General features: G+C 41.2%; 1 protein-coding gene across 3 annotated transcripts in view; it reads left to right on the top strand.

Annotated features, from left to right (window-relative positions):
• The first annotated feature begins 1,919 nt into the window (after positions 1–1,919).
• The window catches only part of HERPUD2 (HERPUD family member 2), a 53,246-nt gene continuing 38,243 nt past the window's right edge, over positions 1,920–16,922 (top strand). The window contains exons 1-3 of one of the 3 annotated variants that reach the window (XM_030932663.1): positions 2,114–2,255; positions 2,428–2,874; positions 5,090–5,122. In XM_030932663.1, the coding sequence (XP_030788523.1) occupies positions 2,728–2,874; positions 5,090–5,122 (180 nt within the window). In that variant the 5' untranslated portion in view covers positions 2,114–2,255; positions 2,428–2,727. Of the gene's footprint in view, positions 2,256–2,427; positions 2,875–5,089; positions 5,123–16,922 lie in introns of all 3 variants that reach the window. The other 2 variants (XM_030932664.1, XM_010361126.2) reach the window with 2 other exon arrangements.

Here is a 16,922-nt window from a genome sequence, read left to right as displayed (position 1 = left end):
TGTGTTACTGGGAGGTCCTTGCTCCCCGAATTCCCAAGATGGTGGTGGGCCTCTTCCAAGATGGCCACAGGCTACTTCCAAGGTGGCAAGTCTTGTGTTCTCTGACCTGGAGTTCTTGGCCTCACAGATTCCAAGGAATGGAATCTTGGACAATGTGGTGAGAGTTATAGCTCTATTAGAAGCTGTGAGTCATGGAAGAGAACCATGGAACCCAGTGACTAGTGTTTAGCTCGATTAGGACGAACCTGGGCACTTAGCCGTGCAGGAACAATGGCAAGCCTTTAGCCTGATCAGGAGCGGCAATGGGTGCCTCACTGTATCAGGAGCACAGTGGATGCCCTGCCGGATCCGGAGGGATGGCAGTCAGCTGCGGGTCTGTGACAGCGGCAAACAGCAGTGGTGGAGGGCGCGCGAAAGCTCAGCTTGAGCCCTAACAAATACTGACCAGAAGTGTGTGCAGTTGCAAGATTTAAGATTGAAAACAGAGCTCCCTTACAAAGGGAGGGAACCCAAAGAGGGTAGCCGTTGCTGGTTCGAATGCCTATAGGTTTATATCCTGATCATTGTCCCTCCTGTTATGCTCTCAGGCGACAGATGATTGGCTATTTCTTTACCTCCTGTTTTTTGCCTAATTAGCATTTTAGTGAGCTCTCTTTACTACCTGATTGGTCGGGTGTAAGCTAAGTTGCAAGCTCCGTGTTTAAAGGTGGATGTGGTCATCTTCCCAGTCAGGCTTAGGGATTCTTAGTCTGCCTAGGAAATCCAACTAGTCCTGGCTCTCAGTCCCCTCTCTCAACAGTAAAACCCAAGTGCTGTTGGGGAGGTTTGACCAGGTTTGACCAGTTTAACTGCTTCCTGCTCAGTTGGGGCATAGTAGGGGTTGTGCAATTGAGATTTCCTCAGGCGGGGTGCCTTGTCTCTCAACTAATTCAGTGGTGGCTACCTCGAAGCCCTTCTGAAAGTGAGAGGGAAAGAAGCCAGCTTGCAAAGTCCCCTGTATTATCTATTCTTAAGTGGAAGTCGGGAGCTGTGAAAATGCACATCTAACAACCCTTAACTTACTATACCGACTCCTAAACCACAGCAGAAAATGAAGAAAAGGTTGGCTATGGGCAACAGACTAAACTTTTTGTTCCTTTGTCTAACCTATAAAAATAGAAAAATATACTGTCATTCCCTCATCTCCCACCATACTGAACACGCATTAGATGCTCAATGAATACTTGTGGATTTTAGTGAAGATTAAGAGGAACGAGACGGAAACTGACGCTTGAGAGGCTGGCACACGCTAGAATTGCACCACAGTTTGCTCTCATAGCTCATTTACTCAGCTTGCGGTCAGGTAGGCATTACCGTCCCCATTAGAGAAGTCAAGGGAGGCCCAGCAAGGACAGCCAGGGTCCCCCAGAAAGTAGAGGAGGACTTAGGGTTTTACCAAAAGCCAGTACTCTTTATGCATGTACCCCACGGCTTCTCCGCCAAAGATCCTGGCACCTTGCTTTGCAGACAGACGGCGCTCAACACATTTTGAGCAGAAGTGTGGTTCAGCATCAGGAAGGACATCAGCTTTTGCAGAGACGACTCTTGGGATGGAGAAAGACTCCCTAAATCTTCAGGGTGCGGTCAAGACAGGGTAGGCTAGCGCCAGCGGAGCTAGTGGGTAGGCTTCAGGGCAGCTGGGGCCGAGTCCGAGCAAACGGCCAGGAGGGAGAGGCTCCGAGGAGCCCGACCTGCCGCTCGGCGACGCGAAGCCTGGCAGATAGAATCCCGGGCAGCCCGAGCGCGGCCAGCGGGCGACAGCGACACGGTTGGCAGGGCTGGCGGGGACGGAGGAGGGCCATGTGCAGGGGCGTGCCGCCAGTGACGCACTTCCTCCCTGCCTGTTCCGGCTTACAGGGGCCCCAGACAATCCTCACAATAACAGCAAAACCAGCGCGCCTGAGGCCGGCCCAACGGCTCTCGTCCCCGCCCTCCTGCCACCTGCAGTCGCCTGGGCCGCCCCCGGCCCTGCCCTGCCTTGCGCCACCCTGCGCTGTCCAGACTGAGGGGTCAGGCGGAAAGCCGGGCCGCGCCCTTGGGTCAACTTCTCTCCCTGCCACCCGCGCCTCCTCGCGAGACCCGGGGCTGGGCCGTGCCCGCCGCCGCGCAGCAGGAAGGGAGCGGCTGCCGCGGAGAACGCCCCGCCGGACGGTGTGGCTGGCGGCCCTCTCTGGGCACGGAGGGCGGCGGTGGCGGGCCCCGCGGCCTTCTCTCAGGTACCCCAGTCCCGGCTGACCGCCCTGAGCGGCCCAGCCCCTTCCCCAACCCGCACCGCGGGGCCGTGGCGTAGGGGCCTTGTTGCGTTTCAGCTTGGGGGTCGCGGTGGGGCGGGGCAGTGACACCGGGCCGGCCGTCGTTCCCTCATCCCTCCACCCTTCCTTCTTATAGCTTCCTCTCTCCTCGCGACTGCCTCCACAGCCTGGAGCCTGGCGGAGCCCGGACCTGGCGGGGAGAGGTGCATCCACGGCCCAGCACCCCAGACCCCACCGTCGCCGTTGCCACCACCTCAGTCCATCCTTGGTACCGGCAATGGCCTTCGTATCGCCCAGTGCACTTGTAACTGACTTGGACACGGAATATTAAGAACTCACTTCTGGCCGCATCCCAGTCGCGCCGGCGGTGACCACCTCGGCTCTTTTGGGGTTAACTGCTGCTCCTCTTGACTCTCTGTCTGATTTTGGGGGCACCATGGACCAAAGTGGGATGGAGATTCCTGTGACCCTCATCATTAAAGCACCGAATCAGAAATACAGTGACCAGACTATTAGCTGCTTCTTGAACTGGACCGTGGGGAAACTAAAAACGCATCTATCTAACGTTTACCCTAGCAAACCAGTAAGTGTGTAAAAGCTGGGGGCAGCTGCTCTGACCAGCAGCTTTTCGTGCCGTGTACCCTCCTTTTTCCTGCTCCTCCCCTCCAGTCTTGAATCAAATAGGTCTCTTTTGGTAGACCGCGAGGTATTTTGAGTTCTGAGGTTGTGTCTCCTGAGTGTTCAAACCATCATTAATATTTTCCTGATGAGGTTCAGTTAATTAGTAAGAGAAAGCAGAAATATCAAGGGACTTAAGAATTGGCAGGCAAGGCCGGGCGCGGTGGCTCACGCCTGTAATCCCAGCACTTTGGGAGGCCGAGGCTGGCGGATCACGAGGTTAGGAGTTCGAGACCAGACTTACTAACATGGTGAAACCCCATCTCTACTAAAAATAAAAAAATTAGCCGGGTGTGGTGGCTTGCGCCTGTCATCCCAGCTTTTCAGGAGGCTGAGGCAGGAGAATCGCTTGAACCCGGGAGACAGAGGTTGCAGTGAGCCAAGATCGCGCCACTGTACTCCAGCCTGAGTGACAGAGTGAGACTCTGTCTCAAAAAAAAAAAAAAAAAAAGCAGACCTGGAAAAGGGACCACTTTCTTTGGACTTAAAGTCATCAACCTAATATGCGAGTGAGAGATATATCCTTTCTTAAAAAAAAAAAAAAAGATAAAGCACTACAACCCGTATCAGAGCTTTTATTGCTTCTTAGACTAAAATTCCTTTTTACTTTCAACACTTGACCCAGAAATTTAAACAGAAATTGAAGATATTTTTTTCTTAGAAATAAGTATGTGGCCCCTATAAAAATTATACTCTCAAGGTTACTATATATATTTCAAGGACCAAAGAATTATAAGTTGTAGATTCACTTTCATCACCACCCCTTTCAACATTTTTCTCCTGTAGAGGATACATGGACATTAATTTCAAAGAGAACTGCCCTCCACCCCACCACCATTTGTTGCATTCTTCTCATATGACTTTTCTGTTCTGTGTTCCATTCTGAATCATGTCTGGATATTGCAAAGATAATAAATAAAATACAGTACAGTTCCATCTGTCCCCCAAAGTCAGATTTGAAAGGACGTAGTTGGTAATCAAGGAGTCTTGAAATAGTTTAGAAAAGAAGTGTACTGTCATGTAGAGTACTGTGTATGAAAGTGAGGCTTTCACATTCTCTATTGTATACATTTTTAAATTCTTGAATAAGTAGTGTTTATTAAAACATTTATTTAATGAAAAGGATTGGATTTTAGGGTGGGAAATACTTTTGGAATCAGGCATGTTTAAGCATGGATCCGTTGAAAGGCAACTATGCTTTCTATGCTTAACACTTGTTTTAGGCACCTAAGTTAAGGAAGACACTTGCTCTATATTATGATATTAATGAATTATGACCGTTTCAGTGTTGTATTAAGTTTAGTTAGGCTTGTAGACTTGCAGAAGAACCACAGAAATGGGGCGGTTATTGCAAAAACAGGAGGTTTAGAAAAACAACTCTTAGTTGGCATTAGCTGTGTTTATCAGTACTTTGTGATACAAATATTTTTAGTAGGAGGAGAAAAAAAACCCTGAGGAATTTAAGTACTTGAAACAAACTAGTTAGAGCCCCTGTTTATTCACATCTTTTGTTTGAAAGTTAAGATTTACACAGGGAGTAACAATTTGTTTGAAAATATCTTGATTACAAAAGATTTCCTGTTGCATATGATGAGTTTTACACATTTTTGAAGTGGAAAATAGGTTTTTAGGATAGTCAGTTGAAAGTCATAGACTTCCACAATACTGTTCATAGCAAATATATGCTCTGGTATGTACTTAACGTAAGATCTTTACATTGTACTATTAAACCAAAAGGGACTTAGTCTGCAGTTTATAGACCAATTTATCACTTTTCTAAAACCTTCTTTTTTTAAAAAAGTACCTGAGACGGGAGTGGGAAGGCTGTCTGCCTTATCTACCCCTGAAGAGGCCTGCTTTTGGCAGGAGGTGTGTCTGTGCAGCACTGATCACTAGTGGAGGATGTCAGTGCTGCTGTGCATTAGTTAGCTGTCTGAGGATGAGACCTGTTGCAGAACTTCTCCTTCCCAACCTGCCTGCCTCTTATAGCCACACTGGAGGCACTTTTGGAGGCTAAACCAAATACTATGCAGCCTATTAATGATTAACATGGCAAACCTTTTTTTCTCCTTTGATAAGTTTTCTTTAAGTGAATTGTAATGGCTAACTTTCATTTCTAGGTTGAAAGTGGGTGGAGCTCTGGAGCAGCACGGGTATGTGTGCTTATTGTCATAGAATTTCACTGAAAACTTTGTATAGTTACTAGATTTAGTAAGTTTACATTCTTATCATAAGAGAATTGATTTGAAGCATCACAGTTATTGAGCAGCAGTTTAATGGTGTCGCAAAGCCATAGGTAGTCCTCAACATAGGAGTTGGAGTCCTAAAAGTTTACTTTGTAAGGTCATTTTTTAGAATTCAGAACAGTTTGCTGTTAAGTAATATTATAAAGGAAGTTTAGGTTTTTCTGACCACCTGCTATGACTAAACATTGATTCTGTGTTTTAGTTTTCAAGTGCTGTTATGTTTAACAGAGATAATTTCTTGTGCATCTTCCTTGCACATATGCCTACTTTCGTTATCAGTGTGTGGACTTAGCGGAGTAGGGCTGCAGTGCTTTGTAGGAACAGGAGTGTCCCAGTAAGTAAAAAGTTGATGGCTCTCATTAACATTGCTCTAATTGGATCTGATGGGTCAGGGGTAGGTGGAGGGCCTCTGTCCCTGTGGGCAGTGGCTTCTAGGAAAATAAATTGGTGCTGCTAGAGGGGAAAGAATGGAAATTTGAGATTGTCCTTTTACGATCTTACAAGGATAGGTCATATGTCTATATGCTGTTAATGGAATTCTGGCTGAACTCTGTGAAGCTGTAAAATCTTAGGTTCCTAGTTTCATGGTCAGATACTGATTTGACGAATCACAGTCTCCATACGGATATGTTAAATGCACTTCTCCCTCCCCTAGTAAACTTAGAACAAATGTACCCCTCCCCTCAAAGCACATTTTTTTGGTCTTCATTTATTTATTTAACTAGGATTTTATTGGCCTAGCATTTGAATATTTATGCTAAGTGTGAAGATGATGGTAAGAGTCCTTTGCTTTTATGAAGCTCAGATCTAGTGACATGTAAGTAAATAACCGTAATAATATGTGACTTGTGTGATACAGGAGGGATGTTCTGTGTGCTGCATAGGAGCACAGGAAGGGAATGGTTGTGTCTGGAGCAGGGGTTAGGGGAATGTGTAGCTGTTTCAAGAAAAGATTCACAGGGACATTGAAGTTTTCTTCAAGAGTTGTTTACAGTTTTAAGCAGACAAGAATCTGTTAGCTTCCTTTTTTAAACTCTTCTTTTTTTTTTTTTTTTTGAGACGGAGTTTCGCTTTTGTTGCCCAGGCTGGAGTGCCATGGCACTCTCTCAGCTTGCTGCAACCTCTGCCTCCCGCGTTCAAGCAGTTCTCCTGCCTCAGCCTCCCCAGTTGCTGGGATTACAGGCGTGTGACACCACGCCTGGCTAATTTTGTATTTTTAGTAGAGATGGGGTTTCACCGTGTTGGTGAGGCTGGTATCAAACTCCTGACCTCAGATGATCCACCTACCTCGGCCTCACAAAGTGCTGGGATTACAGGCATGAGCCACCACTCCTGGCCTTAACTGTTCTTTTGGAGTTAATGTTTGCACTGATGACTTTGTTTTATGTTAGTATGTTACTTAGTAATGCAGTATTAGGTAAAAAGATTATAGATCCTTAATGATCTATGAAGGGAAAGGTGTTTTCTAGTTAGGAATTTAGGTAGTTGCCATTTTTGTGAAAATGTTCACAAAGTCATAATTAAAAACCTCGGATGTGGAGTTTTGAGCTCTTTTGGAATTAACTTTGAATGATATTGATAATTGCTTAAGGACTTGGTTTAGGAAACGGGAAGTGCACTAGTTTATATTAATAGAATATATAGATAATTGTGAGTTGTATTGTAATATGACATTTGACATCACTCATGACTAGCTTTTCAGATCCTGAAATTGGCCTGCACTGTGAAATAATTCTAAAATTAGGTAATTGCTGTTTGGTGGTAAAGATACTTGGCAAGAAGACCACCTTTACTTGAGTTTCAGACTTTAATCTGAGTTTAGACTCAGTTATTAGAGATGTAAATATCAAAATGGTTGATAATAGATGGATCATCCTAGAGAAAACTTTAAAAATATCAATCTCTAAGTCCTGTTAGGTACTTTTCTCATTCTCTTACTGTATCTGTTCTTGTGAACAAGCAGTCACTAAGGTGGACCTGATTCACTCTGAATTCAATTTTGAAGGCAAACCTTTTTGGGGCTTGCATGACTTGGCTCTCCATTTTTCAGTCTTGGGGTCAAAATACCTCTTGATTGTGTCCCTCAGTTCTGGATAGATTTCCTCTGTCTTTGCCATTCATGCTGTTAAACTAAGCAGTCATTTTCTTATCTACCTCTCCTGATCAGCTAGGCAGGTTTGTGCTGTTTTTTCAAACTGTTCCTTTACTCTCAGATTCTATTAGAATTAAAGAAGCAAGAATAGAACCAATTGTATATATAGGCTCTGTTGTGAGGTTACAACGCTCCATAACCAAATTGCCTGCAATCAGAAGTCTTACTTTTATTATAGGTAGAAATAGCTTATATCATTTGAAATTTTATCTTTCTTAGTTTTGTAATTTCGTATTACCTTACTTAGGTCATTTTAAAAAGTCTACTTGTTTAACCACTTTGGAATTGTTGATTTAAAGGGGCTATAATCCATAAACAAAACAATTTTTATTTTATAAAACTATTGTCTTAGAAGATTTTAATACATTTAAGGGGGTTTCATGTCACCGAGAAATATAATTCAAGATTTTAAAACCTCTTTTGAACAAAGGGTACTATCAAATTGAATGTGAAAGTTGATGGAAAACAGACTAAAAGTTTTGAATGACTGCTCACTAAAATTTTACTGCTTAATGTTATTTGTAGCCTTATGTCTTTTTGGAAAATATAATAACATTATTATCAAGGTAATGTTTAATCATTTATCAATACTTTTCAGATAGGATTTTTGTAGAACTTTTAGCTTAAGTTTCTTTTTTTAACATAATAAATTCTGCTTTGATTGTCTAGAATGCTTTTATTTAACTGCTCTGACTTTACCATTTACTAAGTGTTTGCCATGTGTGCCAGGCATTATAATAAGCATTTGATATGCTTTATTACATAGACTTCTTATGATGTAAGGTTTGTAATTAGCTCTACTTTATGGATGAAGAAACCGAGGCTTGATAATTTTTTTTTGCTTAGGTCAGACTCTAAGGAGTAGAATTAGAATTTGAACCCAGGTTGGACTTACTGTACATATTGTATATGATGGTTATATATAATAAAATGAAGAAAGGCATTAAGGACTCGGCCATCTCAGTTATATATTGTAAACTAAAAATAACCAGTTGAGCTATAAAAAGAGATGTATATGTTTGGCTGGTTTATTGTCTAAAGGCTGCAGATAAATGGATAACAGCCTTACTGTTGTGCTGACACTTAGCTTAATGTGTGGTTATTTCTCTTTATTCTGAGAAATTATAGGAAAGATTGGATGCATAATATCCGAAGACTGCAGTGCACGTATCTTTGTCCTGTCTTCACAGTCTACCAGTTTGTGTGAACCATAGTCATATACTTTGACATGGTCTATTGTACATCACTTGCCGTGTGAATATCATGTATCTTCACCCGTGAGTGGAAGCAGTTAAACTGGGAATGTCTCTTTGGAGTTCCAGAGAACATTACTCTGTAATATTCTGTATGTACAGTTTTGCTTACTGTTACTGCAAGGAGATAAGGGGTAGAGGCAGTTTGGGTGACTGTGCCTCTATTTATAGTGTTTCTGAATTTTCAGGGGTTTTAGATTGGATGCTTTTATTGGGAAATGGGAAGGAGATGTGTTCTAGTACAAATTTACAGAATTCATTTCCCAGAGAAATGATATTTTGTGCACTTCCTGGGACCCAGCTCTTTAAAGCTATTTGATATTTGTGACTGAACTATATGTAAGTACTTAATAGTTACTGCTTTTAAAGGACTAAATTACAGTTCATTGAACTAACCTGTAAGTTGAAGATTGCTTTTACTGGACTATTAAGATGATAGATATTTTAAAAATTTTTAATTAATATTTTTAAATTAGCATGTGAAGTTTGATTATGCTGAAGTTGGATATACTAGGAACATGATTTTTAAGCCATACATAATTGAAAGACCCATTTAATCCTTGACATAACGTAAAAAATTTAATCATTTGATACTAAGTGACGTTCTTGAAATATAGAAGTAGTGTTGGCTTTAAACTCATTTATCAGACTGCAGGAGATAATTTAAATGTGTTAGAGATGTATGATATTTGATCTGTTTCTGATATTTAGTTAAACATTAAAGGGTCAGACACTTTCAATAATGGCATATACGTGAACCTTTTAGAAACAACAAAAAAAGTCCAGGTTAGGACTTATTTTCACCTGTTATACCAGCAAGTGAGCTTTCCTCACCTTGGTTTTTAGCAATGTCTGTTAAGTGGGTAGCAGAGGTTTTTTTGGGCAGTTGTTAAGCAGCTGTTTATTTGGAGTGGGTTATTTCTGTTTCTGGGCCACTCAAGAGTATATCAGGATGTTTCCAACTTGTTCTTTGTCTTATTATTTGGCTGATTCTTCACTGCCATATGTGACCGGGCTTCATCTAGGGTGAAGTATTGGTGGTGAAAGTAGTGAACCTGATAGAATTTGCTGACTATCGGATATAGGGGTGAGTACCAGGAAGAATAGTGGTGGTGTTAATGGAGAGCCAATTATATTTATATATTACTCTGTGGAGCCAGTATCTTATCAGTAGAATCTTTAAACTGACAATTTAGTACTTTTAGATTTGTCAATGCTGAGCCTTCTGAATTCTTATTTTAAAAGGGTACCATGCAATGTTTTTTAAATTGAGAAACGAATGAAGTTTTATTGTGTTAAACTACTGAGATCTTGGGATTTGTCGTAGCAACTATCATTACCCTAACTAATGTAGAAATGGGTTTGTTTTGGTTTGTTTTTTTTGAGACAGAGTCTCACACTGTCTTCTGGGCTGGAGTGCAGTGGGGCGATTTCAGCTTACTGCAACCTCTGCCTCCTGTGTTCAAGCGATTGTCCTGCCTCAGCCTCCTGAGTAGCTGGGATTACAGGCGCCTGCCACCATGGCCAGCTAATTTTTTTGTATTTTCAGTAGAGATGGGGGTTTCAGCGTGTTAGCCAGGCTCGTCGCGAACTCTTGACCTTGTGATTCACCCCCCTTGGCCTCCCAAAGTGCTGAAATTATAGGCGTGAGCCACCGCCCCAGCCCAGAAATGGGTTTTTAATCAAGCCAAAAGGTAATGTTTTTAGCAGGGCTGGGTAAATAATATTATATTACTTTTTACAAGTCAAATTCAATTGACATCTCAAAATCTGTGCTTTTCCTAATGCTGTAGCTTACAATACCAAAATAACTAGTTGAAAATTTAGTTGATTATTGTCATTTGTTATTAGGTCTAACACATGATTTTCCTGATATTTAAATTATTTATTTATTTATTTATTTTGAGACAGAGTCTCGCTCTGTTGTCCAGGCTGGAGTGCAGTGGCGCAATCTTGGCTCACTGCAACCTCCGCCTCCTAGGTTCAAGTGATTCTCCAGCCTCAGCCTTGCACACCTGCTGCTGCCATGTATTTTTAGTGGAGATGAGGTTTCCACCATGTTGGCCAGACTGGTCTCGAACTCCTGACCTCAAGTGATCCGCCCGCCTGGGCCTCCCAAAGTGCTGGGATTACAGGCGTGAGCCACCGCACCCAGCCCTGATATTTAAATTAAATTCATTGATATTTAAACTGAAGAGGCAGTTTTTTTTTTAATGGCATAAAAAGTATCCGGGCAGGCACAGTGGCTCATGCCGGTTATCCCAGCACTTTGGGAGGCGGAGGCGGGCAGATCACCTGAGGTCAGGAGTTCGAGACCAGCCTGGTCAACATGGTGAAACCCTGTCTGTACTAAAAATACAAAAAAATTTGCTGGGCATAGTGTAATCCCAGCTACTCAGGAGGCTGAGGCACGAGAGTTGCTTAAGCCTGGGAGATGGAGGTTGCTGTGAGCCGAGATCATGCTACTGTATTCCAGCCTGGGTGACAGAGCAAGACTCTCAAAAAAAAAAAAAAAAAAAAAATTCTAAGTGTTACTTTTTACCTAGTTTAGGCACATGAAAAAATTAGTAAGTTAATTTTTCTGTTTTCTTTTCTTTTTTTCTTTTCTTTGTTTTTTTTTTTGAGACAGTCTCTCCCTCTATTGCCAGGTTGGAGGACAGTGGAACGACCTTCGCTCACCTCTCTGCCTCTTGGGCTAAAGTGATCCTCCTACCCCAGCCTACTAAGTAGCTGGGACTACAGGCATGCACAACCATGCCCAACTAACTTTAGTATATTTTGTAGAGACAGGGTCTCACTGTGTTGCCCAGGCTGGTCTTGAACTCCTGGGCTCTAGCGATTCATCTGCCTTGGCCTCCCAAAGTGCTTGGGATTATAGGTGTGAGAAACCATGCCTGGCCAGTTTTTCTGTTTTCAATTACTGTAAAATTAAAGAATACCTTTCCTTTCCTTTTCCTTTACTTTATTTTTTATTTCCATAGGTTATTGGGTAACAGGTGGTGTTTGGTTACATGAATAAGTTCTTTAGTGGTGATTTGTGAGATTTTGGTGCACCCATCACCCAGGCAGTAAACACTGCACCCTATTTGTGGTCTTTTATCCCTCACCCACTTCCCACCCTTTCTCCCTGAGTCCCAGAGTCCATCGTGTCGTTCTTATGTCTTTGTATCCTCATAGCTTTAGCTCCCACTTATGAGTGAGAACATACAATGTTTGGTTTTCCATTTCTGAGTACTTCACTTAGAATAATAGTCTCCAGTCTCATCCAGGTTGCTGCAAATGCCATTAATTCATTCTTTTTTATGGCTGAATAGTATTCCATCATACAGATAGACAGATAGATATAGATATATAGATAGATATAGATATCTCACAGTTTCTTTATCCATTTGTTGATTGATAGGCATTTGGGTTGGTTCCCTGTTTTTGCAGTTGCAAATTGTGCTGCTATAAACGTGTGTGCAAGTATCTTTTTATTTTATTTTTTTTGAGATGGAGTCTCGCTCCATCGCCCAGGCTGGAGTACAGTGGCATGATCTTGGCTCATTGCAAGCTCCGCCTCCTGGGTTCACGCCATTCTCCTGCCTCAGGCCTCCCAAGTAGCTGGGACTACAGGTGCTCACCACCAAGCCCAGCTAATTTTTTGTATTTTTAGTAGAGACAGGGTTTCACCGTGTTAGCCAGGATGGTCTTGATCTCCTGACCTCATGATCCACCCACTTTGGCCTCCCAAAGTGCTGGGATTACAGGCATGAGCCACTGCACCTGGCCGCAAGTATCTTTTTTTGTATAATGACTTCTTTTCGTCTGGGTAGATACCCAGTAGTGGGATTGCTGGATCAAATGGTAGTTTTACTTTCAGTTCTTTAAGGAATCTCCACACTCTTTTCCATAGTGGTTATACTAGTTTACATTCCCACCAGCAGTGTACAAGTGTTCCCTGCTCACCACAGCCACACCAACATCTGCTGTTTTTTTATTTTTTGACTATGGCCATTCCTGCAGGAGTAAGGTGGTATTGCATTGTGGTTTTGATTGGCATGTCCCTGATCATTAGGGATGTTGAGCATCTTTTGTTGGCCATTTGTATATCTTCTTTTGAGAACTGTCATGTCCTTAGCCCACTTTTTGATGGGATTTTTTGTTTTTTTTTTCTTGCTGATTTGTTTAAGTTCCTTGTAGGTACTGGATATTAGTCTTTCATCAGATGATTAGATTATAAAGATTTTTTCCCACTCTGTGGGTTGTCTGTTTACTCTGCTGACTGTTCCTTTTGCCATGCAGAAGTTCGTTAGTTTAATTAAGTCCCAACAATTGATCTTTGCTTTTATTGCATTTGCTTTTGGGTTCTTGGTCGTGAAATCCTTGCCTAAGACAGTGTCTAGAAGGGTTTTTCCAATATTATCATCTATAATTTTTATAGCTTCAGGTCTTAGATTTAAGTCCTTAATCTATCTTGAGTTGATTTTTGTATAAGGTGAAATATGAGGATCCAATTTCATTCTTCCACATGTGTCTAGCCAATTATCGCAGCACCGTTTGTGTAAAAGGGTGTCCTTTCCCCACTTCTTGTTTTTGTTTGCTTTGTCAAAGATCAGTTGGCTGTAAGTATTTGGGTTTATTTTTGGGTTCTCTATTCCTTCCATTGGTCTATGTGCCTGTGTTTGTATCAGTACCATGCTGTTTTGGTGACCATGGCCTTACAGTATAGTTTGAAACCAGGTAATGTGATGCCTCCAGATTTGTTCTTTTTGCTTTGTCTTCCTTTGGCTCTGTGGGGTCTTTTTTGGTTCCATATGAATTTTAGAATTTTTTTTTCTAAATCTGTGAAGAATGATGGTGGTATTTTGATGGGAATTACATTGAGTTTGTAGATTGCTTTTGGTAGTAGGGTCATTTTTACAATATTGATTCTACTCATCCATGAGCATGGGATGTGTTTCTATTTGTGTTGTCTGTGATTTATTTCAGCAGTGTTTTGTAGTTTTCCTTGTAGAGGTCTTTTGCCTCCGTGGTTAGGTATATTCCTAAGTATTTTATTATTTTGCAGCTATTGTAAAAGGGGTTGAGTTCTTATTTTGATTCTCCGCTTGGTTGCTGTTGGTATATAAAAGTGCTACTGATTTGTGTACATTAATTTTGTATCCGGAAATTTTGCTGAATTCTTTTATTAGTTCTAGGAACTTTCTTTCTGGAGGAGTCTTTTGGATTTTCTAGGTAAATGATCATATGATCATCAAACAGCGACAGTTTGACTTCCTCTTTACCAATTTGGATGCCCTTTATTTCTTTCTCTTGTCTGATTGGTCTGGCTAGGATTTCGAGTACTGTGTTGAAAAGGAGTGGTGAGAATGGACATCCTTGTCTTGTTCCAGTTCTCAGAGGGCGTGTTTTCAACTTTTCCCCATTCAGTATTATGTTGGCTGTGGGTTTGTCATGGATGGCTTTTATTATATTGAGGCATGTCCCTTGTATGCTGATTTTGCTGAGAGTTTTAATCATAAAGCGATGCTGGATTTTGTCAAATGATTTTTCTGCATCTATTAAGATGATCATGTGATCATCTTATTTTTAATTCGGTTTATGTGGTGTATCAGATTTATTAATTTGGGTTTGTTAAACCATGCCTGCATCACTGGTATGAAACCTACTTGATCATGGTAGATTATCTTTTTGATATGTTATTGGATTTGGTTAGCTAGTATTTTGTTAAGAATATCTTTCCTTTTAAAACTTCATAGTGGCTGGTCATGGTGGCTCATACCTGTAATCCTAGTACTTTGGGAGGCTGAGACTGGTGGATCACTGGAGCCGGGGAGTTCTAGACCAACTAGGGCAGCATGGCAAAACCCTGTCTTTACCAAAAAAAAAAAAAAAAAAAATATATATATATATATATATATATATATATATATACACACACACACACACACACATGTATATATACACATATATACACACACATATGTGTATATATACCTACACACGCAAAAAATAGCCAGGTGTGATAGCACATGCCTGTAGTCCCAGCTACTCAGGAGGCTGGGGTGGGAGGATCACTTAAGCCTCAGGAGGCAGCGGTTGCAGTGAGCTGATACCATGCCACTGTACTCCAGGCTGGGCGACAAAAAACCAAAAACTTCAGATTATTTGAAGGCATTTGAATATTCAATTGAAAGTAACAGTTTTTCTTAATGCAGATATAATTCTCATACTGCAAAATTTGCCCTTTTAAAGTATATGACCCAATGGATTTTAGTACTTCACAAAGTTGTGCTGTCATAATCACTATCTAATTCTAGAATATTTTCATCACCCCAGAAACTCCATACCTATTGGCAGTCACTCCCCATTCTTTTTTCTTCCAGTCTGCTAATCTACTTTCTGTTTCTTTTTTTTTTCTACTTTCTCTTTCTATGGATTTGCATAGTCTAGACATTTCATATAACTAGAATCATAGTTATATGGATTTTTGTGCCTGCTATCTTTAACTTGGCATAATGTTTACAAGGCTCATCTACATTTTAGCATGTGTCAGTATTTCATTCCTTTTTATGGCTGAATAATATTCTGTGTGTGCATATATTTATATACACCATATTTTGTTTATCCATTTGTCAGCTGATAGACATTTGGGTTATTTCTACTTTTTTTTGACTATTATGAATAATGATGCTATGAACATTCTTGTACAAGTTTTTATGTGCACATATGTTTTCCATCATTTTTGGTACGTACCTAGCAATGGAACTGGGCATATATTGTGTCATAGGGCAACCGTATGTTTAACTCTCTGAGACACTGCCGAACTTTTTTTCCACAGTGGCTACACCCTTTTACATTCCTACCAGCAACATGTGAAGGGTCTAGTTTCTCTGCATCCTTGCCCATACTTGTTTTTGCTTTATGTATTTTGGGGGGTACTATGTAATTTTGTTACATTTTTATGTTCTACATTTCTGAAAATTGATGTGACCTTGCTATGGAAAGATAAAACCATTTTTTCAAAGTTGACTACTAATTTAAAGAAAAAAATACTACAATACTAATATATGATTGCTTCTTTATCATAATTTGCTAATATCAGTATCATTTGTGGAAATGAATCAGATGAATTTAGCACCAGCAAGTGTTTTAAGTTAGTGTTGTAATTCATAGATTGAGTATTTCATTTCTGTTTTTCTTGATTACATGTAAAATAACTAATTTAACAAACTTCAAATTAGGTGGTTTCTCCAAGTCTATGTAAGCAGTTTTGGACTCATGACACCTCATTTAGTAAATCTACACTTAGCATGTACTCTGTCAGGCACAGTAGTGGGCTGTGGGAACACAGTGACAAGCAAGATGGCTATGGACCCTTTATTCTTGGCACTTTTATTTAAGGAAAAAAAAAACACATGTTGGCATAATTAGAGGTTGTGGTTTGTGTTACGAAGGATATAAACAGGATGTGTGAGAGGGAATACTATACTGTAGATTTGTAAGTCAAGGAAAACCTTGCTGTGGGGGTGATTTTAAAACTAAAATCTAAAAGGTGATTAAGAGTCAGGTATGTAAGAGCTGGGGGAGAATACAGCAGGCGGGTGTCTGAATTGAAAAAGAGCTTCAGATCTAAGTGAATGTCAGTTTGGCTCGTAAGGAGGAAAGACTACTACTACTGGGGAGTTTGGAGAGAGACAGAAGCCAGATCTGGCCATGGAAAGGAATTTGAATTAAATCCATTGTAGTGGGACTCCATCAGAGAGTGACAGGATTGATCTAAGTTTTTTTGTTTTGTTTTGTTGTTTTTGTTTTTTGTTTTTTTGAGACAGGGTCTTCCTCTGTCTCCCAGGCTGGAGTGCAGGGGGAGTGATCATTGCTCACTGTAGCCTTGAACTACTGGGCTCAAGTGATCCTCTCACCTCATCCTCCCAAGCAGCTGGAACTACAAGCATGCCCTACCACACCTGGCTACACTTAAAAACATTTTTTGAGGAGATGGAGTCTTGCTCTGTTGCTCAGGCTGGTCTTGAACTCCTGGCTCCAGCAGTCCTTCTGCCTCAGCCTCCCAAAGTGCTGGGATTACAGATGTGAACCACCATGCCTGGCTGATTTAAGTTGTTAAAAGATCACTAGAGCTGCTGACTGTAGAATGGAAGAAAACCAATTAAAAGGTTATTGCAGATGACCAGGCAAGAAATGATGGTTTAGATTAGGGTAATGGCAGTGTAGGTGGAAAGAAGTAGACTGATCTGAGAGGGACTTTTGGAGATAGAGTCTATAGGATTTGACTGTGGTTAGATATGGGAGGCAAGGCAAG

This window comes from Rhinopithecus roxellana, chromosome 6, assembly GCF_007565055.1.
Source record: "Rhinopithecus roxellana isolate Shanxi Qingling chromosome 6, ASM756505v1, whole genome shotgun sequence".
Classification (NCBI taxonomy): domain Eukaryota; kingdom Metazoa; phylum Chordata; class Mammalia; order Primates; family Cercopithecidae; genus Rhinopithecus; species Rhinopithecus roxellana.
This window is presented reverse-complemented; position numbering and strand designations above follow the sequence as displayed.